At 44.2% G+C, this 12,689-nt stretch overlaps 1 protein-coding gene across 2 annotated transcripts; it reads right to left on the bottom strand.

Moving 5' to 3' along the window:
* Nucleotides 1-3,176: 3,176 nt before the first annotated feature.
* On the bottom strand, nucleotides 3,177-11,749 carry Atx2 (Ataxin-2). 2 transcript variants are annotated; one of them, XM_068301801.1, is made up of 6 exons: nucleotides 11,167-11,749; nucleotides 8,089-8,510; nucleotides 7,019-8,009; nucleotides 6,411-6,945; nucleotides 5,456-6,332; nucleotides 3,177-5,388 (listed from the first exon to the last, which is right to left on the bottom strand). In XM_068301801.1, exons 1-6 carry the CDS (start codon nucleotides 11,238-11,240, stop codon nucleotides 4,937-4,939), a joined length of 3,351 nt encoding a protein of 1,116 aa, XP_068157902.1. In that variant the 5' UTR covers nucleotides 11,241-11,749; the 3' UTR covers nucleotides 3,177-4,936. The 2 variants fall into 2 exon arrangements, with proteins under 2 accessions (XP_068157902.1, XP_068157903.1); XM_068301802.1 differs by lacking the exon at nucleotides 11,167-11,749 and adding an exon at nucleotides 10,797-10,910.
* Between the last annotated feature and the right edge of the window lie 940 nt (nucleotides 11,750-12,689).

The raw sequence follows: 12,689 nt of genomic DNA, 5'->3' as shown, positions 1-12,689 counted from the left end.
ACAAAAAGCGAATACATTTTGTGTGTATTACGGTGGTTGGCAGATGGGGGCGCGACTTTTTTGCCCATTTTTAGCGCGCGCACCCATCCGACAGAGTTTTGTAATTGAAAACTATACCGCAATACGAGCTCAGCCGAGATGCCGAGGCAGAGAGCCGAAGTCGTTAGCCTAGCCAGCCAGCCAAAGAGCCGAATACACACACAAGGACGAAAAGAAGCGAATGGCAGCCGCCGCAACGGCAGTTACTCGTCCTGTTCTCTGTGTGTGTGGTTGTAAAAAAGGGAAAAACGTCGCAAGGAAAACCGGTTAATAAATTATTGCCAATTGAGTGGCAAAATGCACAATAAATAAATAAAGAAATAATCAAAAAAAATTTGAAAAAACCAAACAAATTGCAATGACTAAACAAAAAATGGATTAATCAGTGTGAAACTCTAGTGAAAGCGTATAGTGAAAATTTTTGTATAGAAGAACACACAGGCGTTTCTTTCGGTTTTTTTTTCATTTTTTTTTTTTTTTGAAAATTTAGAAACTGCGCAAAAGGCAAAAGGCATGGCCAAGCAAGGCTACAGCGGCTACTGCGGGTACAGCGGCTACATCGGATATTCAACCAAGATACATATTAAACGGATGCGAAAAGTTTTGGTATACTTTCATTGTCGAGGATAGAATACAATACTCGATTGTGTGTGGTATCCGCAGGATACAGAATATGCACAAGAAGACCACAGAAAGCCAATTGGATGAGAACATCGGGATGGGATGGATTCCGAGATCAATAGAATGCTTTAATTAAAGACGCATTAAATCCATCTTGGTATTTGCGGACCACCAACAGCAACAACAACATCAACACGAAAAGAACAGCAGCAACCAAGGTGAAGACAACGGTGTCGGCGGTATCAGCAGCAGCAGCAGCAGCACCACCACCACCACCACCAACAACAACAACAACACCAACAGCTACAAATGAATTTTACGTATTTCGGTATACACACGACAAACGCCGACCAGAGCCAGAGCCAGAGCCAGCGCCAAAGCCAGACCCAGAACTCAGAACCAAGACCACGACGATGGGCTATGATGAGGTTTGCTTTTTTGTTGGAAAAAGGGTGGGTGGCAAGCCCAAGTCCGTCTGCGTTCGTAGTAATACACACATACACACACACACACACACACAAAAACCAAAGCAGATGTCGATGTACAGAAAGAGTGCCAACAGGAAGAAGGAAGAGAGCGAGAAAGAGAGATGCATAGATGATGGACTGAGAGGTAGAGAGCAGAGAGAGAGAGTGAGAGGGACGTGGTTTTTGTCGAGCCGGGCCGGGCTGCTCCATGTCAGAGCCTGAGCTATGCCGGAAAACATAAGGGATGGTTTCAACTACAACACAAATCATGCATACATACATACACACATCCACTATTCGAATGCATGAACTGCAGTAGGAGCAGTGCCCAGTGCCCATTTAGAAATCAATCAGCCATCCGAATGGGCAACACCCTAACCTACCCGCAAGCGATCGTACAGAAAATGGATGGAAGAAAAAGAGGAATGCATTATTATTTACTTATTTAGCCACAATGTATTAGTGAGCGCTCTCTTTTTTCTTTTTGGGTGAGTGAGGAAAGGTTGCGGAGCGGTGGATGGTCGTTGTTGCTGTTATGGCTGGGCCGCCGGCTCTTGGGAAGGGCACGTTAAGGGTGAAAACACAGAGGTACACACACACACATACAGACAGACAGACTAATACTCACACTCGCGTTCGGGCAGACATCGGAGAGACGCATAGACAAAAAGCGAATGGCAATGGCAGAAAGGAGAGAGAGTAGGCAACACAGTTAGACTGTTTGGCAGACACTTTAGCTGCAGCAGAGGGCGGTGGTCGTCGGAACACACACACACACACACACATGCAAACTTACGCATATGTATGCAACATGCAACGTTTTCGGCTACTTAACCTACAGAACAAAGAAGGATACAGAAAAAGTAAAACGTAAGCAAGGATAACGTTGTTCACAGTTCGAACATACCCTGCGCAAGGCGGGCAAACTGACACGCGCATACACACAGCACTCAAGCACACACATACATATTGATAATGTACAAATATACATACATACAGACTAATCTAATCCTCTCTAGTCGAGTTCCAGCTCCAGCAATCAAATTATTAGAAACGCCGGAAATAGGAAAACTACAGGATACGGACACACACAAATACAAACGGAAACTCACACACACAGACAAGCACACGCACACACACACATGGAAAAACGAAAGCCGCTTATGTTGTACGTCACTTACTTTACGTTTTCTAAAACGTCGCTAACGTCGCCCCAAACGCCATCATCGCATTTGGTTACGTGAATTTATATATATGTATGTATGTACATACATATGTACATATTAGGAGTTCGTTTACCAGGATAATTTATAACCAGTGGAGTGTATCCCCATCCTGTGTCTGTGTTCGTGTGTGTCCGTGTTTGTGTGAATTGCGTCTTACTTTCAATGTCATCAAAAAGGGCTGAAGAAAGATATTTTTGCATTTGAAGCGTATCACAGCCAGCTTTGATGGGCATTGCAATGAGCATCGTTTTGCATTTTTTCCCTCAGTATTCTGGGAGTACCAGCCAACAGAGGCAGAGAGCGAGCGAGAGAGACAACTGCATACGGATAATGGACGTAGGGAAGGACGAGAACACAGTGCTGGGGAGGGGTCTCTGGGGTTGGAGTTATTGCACTCTGCAAGTGAGTGGAGCCAACAAGTGTTTTTTGGAATCCGTCCCGGCGAAATACGGAATTTCTTACGTAACTCTTCAAGGGGGTTGTGAAATGTTGCCATTTTACTCATATCACAGCCATTTTGATGAGTTTCGTGCGAATATTCCTGCAACAGCTCGAAATGGATTGTGTCTTTAGAAAAAGTGAATTGACTGCAACTTTCTTATACCATGTCGTTAAAATGTTTGTGACTTTATGTTGTGACTCTATTCATATCACAGCCATTTTGACGAGTTTGGGTAAAGAAATCTCAACATTGTAGTTCCTATTTACGACCAACCAGCCAGCCAACCGGATAACCATTCTCATCCACTTGATGGAGATGACCTTCCGAGATGGCTTGGTTTGGAATGGAGTGCAATAAAAGAAATGCATACGCTTTTTGATGTTTTGTTTTTTCTCTTCTTTTTTTTGTAGTTTTTTGTTTTTGTTTTTATTTAAATTTATAATAATTATTATTTTTTGTTTTTTCTTTTAATATTCTTTTTTCATTTAAGGAAACTTGAAGGTTTACAAAACAAAACAGACCACAACAGATGCTTCTTGATCATAATCAAATATAATCAAAACTGATTCCTGTGACGGGCAAAAGGATAAATACGTGTTTAATTCTAGAAGGACAACAGAGTCACTAAAACCCAAAAGAACAGAAAAAATAAACCTGACTCAGACTCATGCGTTTTACATTTTCTGTAAATATAATAAGTATAATAATAATAAGAATAATAATAAAAAATAATAGACTTTAGAAAATTGTATATTAATTTAGAATAGAGGGGGAAAAAAAAGAAAAAAGAAGGATATGGAAAAGTTGGAGAAGGAGCGGTGAAAACAAAATTGAATTTCAATCAAATTAATCAGTTTTTACGATTTTCTTTTCGATTCACATTCGATTTTCGCATTTCCACAAAGCAAACAAAGGTTCGAATTTGTGTTTTTGTTTTTACAGAGATCTCTTAATTAAATCTTCATCAGCTCAGAATCCTTTGTAAATGCCTTGTGGGGAAAAATGAACTTGGAATGATGACTCTGGGTTTTGGGTGTCTGCCTGGCGCTTCACTTCATATTTTCATTCTTTTTCTATGTGTATTGTGTGTGTGTGTCTGTGTATGGGAAGTAGGGGTGAAAGTTGTATTTTTGTGTGGGGCTGCGGATTTCTGTGTATGTGTGTAGTGGGTGGGTTACGGGTAGAGTTTAAGATTGAGTAATATGTTGTATGTACGCCAAATCGTATCAGATTGGAATTATATATCAATAGCACTGATGTCAATTGAAAAAATTGTATAATGTTTTGAAAAAATTTACAAAAACTTTTTAATATCGACTTAATTTGACTTTATCAATTCCACAAAAAAATATTAATTTTTTGATTTTTTTTTTTTTTGTTGTTTTTTGAAAATGTTTCTTTATTTTCATGCAACGCGCCTATCAATTGTATAATCAATTGGATTTTGATTTTTGGTTCAGACTGACGCTCATTATTTAATATTGCATTTTACTCTGATTTTCAATTAGACGTTTGCTTTTAGCATTTTCTTTAAGACGATTCTTCGGTTCGTGATTGCTGTTATTATTCATGTTGTTGGTGTTATTCTTGTTGTTGTTTTTGGCTTCCGTGCGATGTCAGAAGTCTTGAAATTTGAAAAAATTCACTAGTTTCCCTTTGATTTTAAAGGTATTTTTATAATTTCCTAGTTGTTGTTGTTGGTGTTGCTGGTCTGCGAGGGGATGTGGTTGAAGAATGACATGATTATATGTATGTATGCGTTTGCTTGTGTATAGGTGTGGGTGTGGTGCAATGGTGTGTGTGTTTTTCATGTTTTGTATGCGTGGAAAAGGAAAAAAAATCGCTTGGAGCGACAACAAAAGCCGCGCGTTCACACAAGTTTGTTGCGGATGTGGCATATGATGTTTACTATGTGGTTGTTGCTGGCAATAATGTATATAGGCGTGTGTGTGTGTGTGTGTATGTTAGTGCTCTGTGTGTGTGTGTTGCTTAATGAATGCTGCGCATATAGCTCCCACATTTCCACAACGACTATGATGATGACGACGACGACGACAGTAACCCAGGCGGGCAATATGTGGCCCAAAGACCAAACCCAACCCAATCGTTGTGCCAGTCGTCGCCGAATGCCGTGTGGCATTTTACTGCGGCATCTGCTGCTGCATTACAATTTGAAACTGTTGATTTTGCGGCGGATGCTGTGGCTGCGGCTGCGGGAAATATGGATTTTGTATGATCTGGGAAGGATGCACGCACATCAGCTGATATGTAGGCTGCGCCGGTTGTGTGGGAGGCGTGAATGCGGGCTGCGGTCCCCCGCCGGCAGGGGAGGGCTGTGGTGGCGGATGGAAAGTCTGATGCGGCTGTCCCGGTGACGGTGTTGTCGAAGGCGGTGTCTGAGCTATGAACTGCAGCTGCTGAGGCTGATCCGGATACAAGCGCATTGGCATCGGGGCAAATGTCTGTGATGGGAAATGCTGTGGATGCGGCGCATGCTGATACGGTATGAACTGTTGTATGGGTGCCGTGGCCAACAGTGGCTGACCTGTGGCCGCTGAGGCTGTTACATGCATCTGCGATGTTGCCATGGGACCTGCAAAACAGAACAGGTGATATGATTATGAATCAATCACCAACAAGCTATTCGCGTGCGCTCTTACCAAAGTTATTGCGTCGTATACGCTGCTGCTGTCCGGCTTGCGGGTGTGTGGGTGCCTGGAATGGATGCTGCTGGTGCAACACGTAGACTGACTGATTGGCCGCTGCCGGGACGTGCGTGCCTGTAGTGTATATGCCCGGCATGGGCACTGGCGTCTGTGGTGTGTGCGGTCGCGAAGGATTGGGCGTGCTGGGCCCCCGCGGTGTGAACGGCTTGGCCGATGGATTAAGCACATGTTTCTTAACCACTGGCGTGCTTCCGCTGGCAACGGTGCTGGTACTACTGGTGCCACTGCCGTTCCCAGTGCCAGCTGTTCCAGTTGCCGTAGATTTATCGGAACCAACAACACTCGGTGCCGACGCAGGGGCAGTTGTCGGCGTACTGGCTATGCCAGTTGGAGTTGTATTGCTGCTGTTATTTGGAGCCGGCGAGACATCTGGCTTGGGAGTAGCCAACTGTGGCGGCTGTTGCAGCGGTGGAGGAGCCTGCTGCAATGGAGGCGGCGGTTGCTCTAGCAACACTGGCGACGCAATGACCACCGGCGATGTTTGAGGAGGCGGCATGGCATGATAAATGGGCGGTGGCTGCTGAGGTGGCTCCTGTACCAACTGCTGTTGAGGTTTTTGCTGCAGATGTGGCGGTACATGTTGCTGCTGCTGTTGCTGTTGAGGCGGCGGCTGTTGTTGTGGTGGCTGTTGAGGCACATAGTGTGGCTGTGATAAGGGGGCCTGATGCTGTATATGAGGCGGTGGCACATGATGTTGCATGGCCACATGTTGCTGCTGCGGCGGCTGTTGTTGCGGGCCTTGCTGCTGTTGCTGTTGTGGCGGCGAGGCTGATTGCTGGAGAGCACGTTGTTGCTGCTGTTGCTGCAATGGCTTGAGAAAAAACAACAAAATTTTACAATAAGTATTAGTATTAGTATTGTTTTATTAACTTCCCTTTATTAGTCTTACCTGCGATGGCTGCTGCTGTACTTGGGATTGCTGCTGCTGCTGCTGTTGCGACGGAGTGTTGCTAGGTGCCAATTGGAAGTCCTGGCCAAATTGTCTTAAATCCTGCAACTGATTATCCCGTGAACGTTGTGGCCGCTGTGGCTGCGGCTGTTGGCTCTGTGGCTGCATGTTGCCTTGGTGCTGATGTGTTTGCTGTTGCTGCTGCTGTTGTGGTTGCTGCTGCTGTTGTTGCTGCTGCTGTTGTTGTTGCTGCTGTTGCTGTTGTTGCTGCTGCTGTTGTTGTTGTTGTCCACCTGTCTGAAGTGGCGGAGAGTTGCTATTTTGGCCAGAGTGACCAGTTTGGGTACCATGCATGGACTTCCCCATCGGCTGGGATTCCCCGCTGTAGTTAAGCGATGAATTACTCTGTGAACCCTGATACTGCCTCAATTGCCGGGGCGGAAGTGTCTTGCCCGCATTGGAGTTCGCATCGCCATTAACTTTAGAGCCACTATTTCCACCGCCCATGTGAGATTGGTTGCGATATTGTGAAGAGCTGCAATATTAGAATACCAAAAGAGATATAAAGAAATCTCTCCATAAAATAAAATTGTCTCCTAGTTGCTTACCCGTGCATGATCTGCGAGTTGCCCTGATACGAATATTGATTCTGCATGCTTATGGACGGCTGGTAGCCACCCTTGCCATGGCCACCCGAATTGCTGTTACCACCTTGGGATACGGAGGCATTGTTGCCACTGGCGCCGCCGCCTCCGCCACTGCTGGGTGGATTACCGCGCATAAGTTTGCCGCCTTGGGGCACAGTTTTACGTTTCACCATTGGACCACCGCCTCCATATTTGCCGCTTGTGTCCGTTGCCACACTGCTTGATGCGGGCGATACAGTGCTCTTCAAACCGCCGGCCAGTATGAGAGCGGCTGTAGATTGCGTTGCACCGCCCTGTCCCGGTCCACCCATGCCACCTTGCTGCATCATCATACTGTTGTCCCGGTCGCGTCCTCCACTGCTCACGTGTGAGGGCGGCGGTCCGGTGATGCTGCGCGGCTGCTTTGTAATGTAACGATCACTGCTCATGGTCTCTCTCAGTTGATAGTCGGTTCCGCCGCGTGGCTTATTGTTGCCACGGTCACGATCACGATCACGTTCGCGTTCCCTCTCCTCACGATCTCTTTCGCGGTCGTTGCGCTCCCTATCCCGTTCGGCCGACCTCTGATGCGGCTGCTGCTGATGATGCTGCTGCTGTTGCTGATCTTGTTGCTCGTGCGCTCCTGGACGTTCAACTGCTGCAAATAGCGCCTCCTCATCGCCATTCTCCAAGTCCAGACGTTCGCGACAAACGGGATTGTTTTCGATCTCTGCTGCCAACTTTTCGGCTTTGGCCTCAGCCTCCTTAAACTCCAGTGAGTCGCCCTTATCCAAAGGCACTGTATATGATGACAGGGAATCGTCAAAAGTGGATGTCACACCAAACTGATTCTCGTTCTTGCGGAACATCTCATTTGCATCCCAACCATTGGATGCGCCATCTAGCTCTATGTCAATATCGCCATTGGCACCCGAATCCCATGGCTCCAATTCTTTTTCATCCAGACGCGCACCTGAAATAGACATAAGCAAACAAATAAAAGGAGTAAGTTAGACGAAATGACTGGCAGGTAGACAGATGTATTATCTCACCATTGCACTTGTCCGATATGGCGCCATCGGTCTGAAAGCCAGCCGAAGTGGCGAACTGCGAATCAAAGTCCTTGGCCACAATGTTCACAACAGTGTCGGCCGGGAATATAATGTGTTTCGGCACTTTGCCCTCATCCGGCAAATTCTTGGACTTAATGCACGCCGGTAGCTCCAGTGCGATGTCAAAATTGCCCGAGAATGTGCGAAACACGCCCTCGTAGATATTTCCCGATCGCAGGCGCACCTCCACAACGCTGCCCACCAATGCTGTGGCCGAGTGCATGAAATACGTATTATTGTAAACGCCTTGCGCCAGCGGACGTGCCCCACCTCCGCCTCCTCCAGACGTTGAAATTGATGTGGCTCCTCCGCTGCCTGCCTTATTATTTGCTGTCCTCAAACTGTTATCGTTGGAGTTGTATCTGTATACATCGAGTCAAAATACATAGAATTATGATTCAAAGTAAGAAATATACAATGTAAATTCGGAAACCCCTTAATCAATCCGATTAAAAGCCAGTTACAAGTACAAAAGTATTGATTTAATTGAATTTTAAATAAATATTATTAGTTTTTATTGTTTTGTGTTTTTCAGTAAAATATATAGATATAAACATTATTATTGATCTGCTGAGAGATTCTAAGACATAGTTTTCTTTTTTGCTCTTGACTTGCATTATGAGAGTACACTGTATCGTAGGGCAGGAGTACTTATTCTTGACCTTGGCGAACTTTAAATACCCTCTTAAATAGATCAAACAAATGGAATCTAAGAATAATTTATATTCACACCACCTTATCACCAGAAAATAAATATGCCACAGTTTCAAGAAGGGTATGAAACGAAAGCTTTCTATTGGAAGACCAGGAATACTTATATAGTGGGCTGAGGGGTTGCGTGCAGGATCGACGACCGTGAAATCGCCCAAACGCACAACGAACCCATTCAGTGCACACACACAGACACGCACACATTCTCATAAGAAGCGCCGCGTGCGTGGGTGTGTGGGCAAGACCCGAGGCAGGCAGGCAGACCAGGGGGTTGGAGCAGCAACAATGCTGCTGCTGGTGTAGGAACAACAGCAACAATCCATGAAGCGTGCACTCTGAACATTTTCGTGAATGAAAAACAAAAAAAAAAGGAGGAAAAAAACAAGAGAAGCAGTATGCGTTTTCATAAATGAATCATGCGTGGCGTGCGCCAGCATTGTGATAAGCCAAGAGTAAGAGAAGGTATGGGGGAGACAACCAAGAAGAGAGAAAGATGCAATGGGAGAGAAGAGCGAGAAATAGGCTGAAACGAAGGCAACTAAGTAGGGAGATTAAATGGCAAGCGACGAAGAAGAAGAGAACAGCGACTAAAACTACAACAACAAAAACAAACTGTGCCTCGTTCGGTCAGCTAAAAAAAAAAAAATACAAATTTGTAAAGTGACCCAAATTTGTGAGCGCCCCCCGACACAGCCATTGGGCGGCAAAGTGTGCCAAAGAAACAACAACAACAACAGCAGCAGCAGGCGACGTCGTCACAGCAAACTGCAAACTGCTGACAATGCAAGAAACTGCATATGAACGAAACATAAAAAGAAGAGGCCGTGGCAGGCAAAATGTACGTAGAATAGACTGTGCGAGTGTGTGTCTACGTGCGTTATAAGTGTAGTATGACGGCACTTTACAGTGGGATCCATCTTCAAGCTGGAAAAACTATCATTTTATACATATGTATGTATGTATATGGAATCCTTGACCACAGGGGTCAATTGGAAATCTTAGAAGTATCTGATCAGTTCATCCTGATCCATCGTTAGATCAAGATGGTTGAAGTAAATAGAATTTCAAATAACAAATAGGAATAACAGTAGTTTTACCGTTACTTTATCTCTATTGCAATACACTTCAATAAGAGAGGTTACCTAAGGTTGACAGTGCTAATATTTTTATTTTTTAAACAAAACGAGAGGTTCATCTGAAACGCTTTGGATACGTGATATTTGCACAGTCTTCAGTTTCAGAATTCTCGGTTTATAAGTAAATAAATACATATGTACATATGTAGGTACCGATGTTTTTATTATACAAATGTGTATACAAATGCGGATGTGACCATACATATGCAATGCATGTATGTATGTGTGTGCGTTTACTTGTTTGTGTGATGCAGTCATATTTCAATTGAAATTTTAAAGGGCGCAGCAGCGGAGATTGGGGGTGCGAGTAAGACGCCAATAGGGGGAGCAGGGACCGACCGACAGTCCGACCGGACTTAATATATAAGTATATATGTATATATTTTTGTATTTGTGGGGAACAGCATTGGGAGCCAATGGGCAAACGGCAACCCGAGCCGCGCCATTATCATCATCACCATCATTAACAGCAGCAGAAAAGGAAATCTTTACGCAAATTATGATTTGAGCTATTTGTTGTTGTTGCCAATGTAAACAAAGCATTAAGTGATATGTTTACTGAATATGAAACTATGTTGAGGATCCAGCACACTCACACATACACACACACACAAACTCACATACACATTAACTAGGTTGGGCTATTATATAAGCGCCATTTGCATTTGCTTTGCTGTTTTGGGGTCGTCTTTCGATGACCACCACCAAGAATGCTTTTTGGATTCCTCTTGGTTAGGTTGCACCAATGACAATAATAACAACAACAACGCACACACATCACATAAAGAAACGCGCTTTCACCTTTCTCAAGCGGAGACCGGACCCGGAGAGTGCTCTTTTCGCTGGCTGAGGCTGACTAAGTTTAGTTGGTCGTCGTTTTCGTTGTCGACGCGGTTTTTCAATTTGTCAGGGCAGCGCAGTTGAAAGCAGCTCCCGCCCCTAACCCTGCTACCCCACTGTTCGCGTACCGTTCACAGCCCCACAGAGAGACCCCCCAAACACACACACTCACTCACACTCTTCCTCTTGCATGTGTGTTTTTTGCTCTTTTGCTTTCAGTTTTTATTTGATTTTGTTTCTTTTGTCTTTTTTGCTGCTGCTGTTTTTTCCTTTTTCTTTTCTTTTGCATTGCATTTATTCTTCTACTGCAGCTGCGGCTGCTTCTTCTTACCTTGAGATGCCGCCGCTGGCACCACCACCACCTCCGCCACTAGGTCGAGTTTTCCGCTTACTATTGTTGTTCATAATAGATTTGGGGAGCAAGCCAATTGCCCAGCACCAGAAGAAGAGGAAGAAGAAGAAGTCGACGAACGATGAAATGCACGAAACTTGATTTGGGTTTCGTTTCGGTTTTACTGCTGCTGCTGCTGCTCTCTCTTGGGTCTTGCTGTCTTGTGTCCTGGTCCTGATCCTACTTCGATGCTATTCTTGTCCCTGGTCCTGATACAGGCACGAGGCGTACGCTGGCCGCAAAACAAGCAATTAAATATTCCACGGCACTCAGCTAAAGTAACTTTTCAGCCAAATATAATTTTGCTTTTGTTACTAATTTTATTTTTCCCCTGTAGCGATAACGAGCAAAGCAAGGTTGCAAGTTGTTGGTCGATTGTGTCGTTGCCGATGTATTGCATCCCTGGCTTGGCAGCGCATTCGCGGAAAGAACCAATTTAATTTATTGAATTCTATTAACTTTCTTTGCATGGACACTAATTTTCACTACGAATTTTTTGTTAATTATTTGTTAAGATATAATCACCGTAAACAGCAAACAGTTATCGATTGTACAGTAATGATTTGTAAAAAGTCGATACTCGATGTTATCGAGTGTTTTATTTATCGAACGCCAATAGTTAACCAACACCAGCAATTGGCGCGAATTTATGAAAAAAATTGAAAATAGGAGTCATGACGCATTACACATCTCAGATTATGTCGCGGTGTCAGGGTAACGACAAATATTTATACCAAATCTAGTTCATAAACAATAAAACAAATTATCTATTAATAGCCTATGTTTTAGCTTATCTGCTCTGTTGTGTCCAGACATGAATCAACTGCAGCGTGCGATAAAATCTCCCGGCTGATAAACGACATTAAATACACAAACTGGCTCTGGCGAACGACCTTGTAGTATGGGAACGATATGGGTATAAATACATATTGTATACCGATTTGACAAATTTTTCGCAGAAATTTGGCTCACATTAAACATTTCATAGACAACAATAATTCATTAAGTGCTTGTTTCGGTGATAAGATAACACTTTAATCTGTTTACAGCCTCCATAAAGTGACTGGGTTACCCGTATACATTGACCGCATATCTGCCCAATGAACCACCCGTCGTAACATGTGGGAGTGGGCCAGCTTTGGGGAAGGGGATCCTAATTAACACCTATCCGGAAGCAGCTGCGGCTGCTGTCAAAATCGCGGCTATAAAGTTATTTCGGAATCTAAATTGGGAGAACTAATAATTAGATGATATAAAAAGCCTGTCACAAGATGTCGCTGGAAGTGCGTATTCTTGTGTGTGTGTGTGATTGGACTTAACTAAAATGTAGCTCAAATATTGGCCAATCCACTTATCAACGGGCATCGTTGGAATTCATTTGACCAGATGGAAAATTACCTGGACAGTTGGACTGTCGACATGTAAGGGTAACGATTTCTCTTATCAGAATTAGGAGAGATGCA

The sequence above is a fragment of the Drosophila tropicalis genome, unplaced genomic scaffold (assembly GCF_018151085.1).
Source record: "Drosophila tropicalis isolate 14030-0801.00 unplaced genomic scaffold, ASM1815108v1 contig_878, whole genome shotgun sequence".
Classification (NCBI taxonomy): Eukaryota; Metazoa; Arthropoda; class Insecta; order Diptera; family Drosophilidae; genus Drosophila; species Drosophila tropicalis.
The sequence above is the reverse complement of the archived record's forward strand: the minus strand, read 5'-3'. Positions and strand labels throughout refer to the sequence as shown.

Excerpts from the sequence above, each read along its gene's own strand:
- Atx2 (XM_068301801.1), bottom strand. The coding sequence starts at position 11,240 with ATGAACAACAATAGTAAGCGGAAAACTCGACCTAGTGGCGGAGGTGGT. Across the intron at positions 8,010-8,088 it reads CATATCGGACAAGTGCAATG|GTGCGCGTCTGGATGAAAAA; the intron begins GTGAGATAATAC and ends TGTCTATTTCAG. Across the intron at positions 6,333-6,410 it reads TACAGCAGCAGCCATCGCAG|CCATTGCAGCAACAGCAGCA; the intron begins GTAAGACTAATA and ends TTTTTTCTCAAG.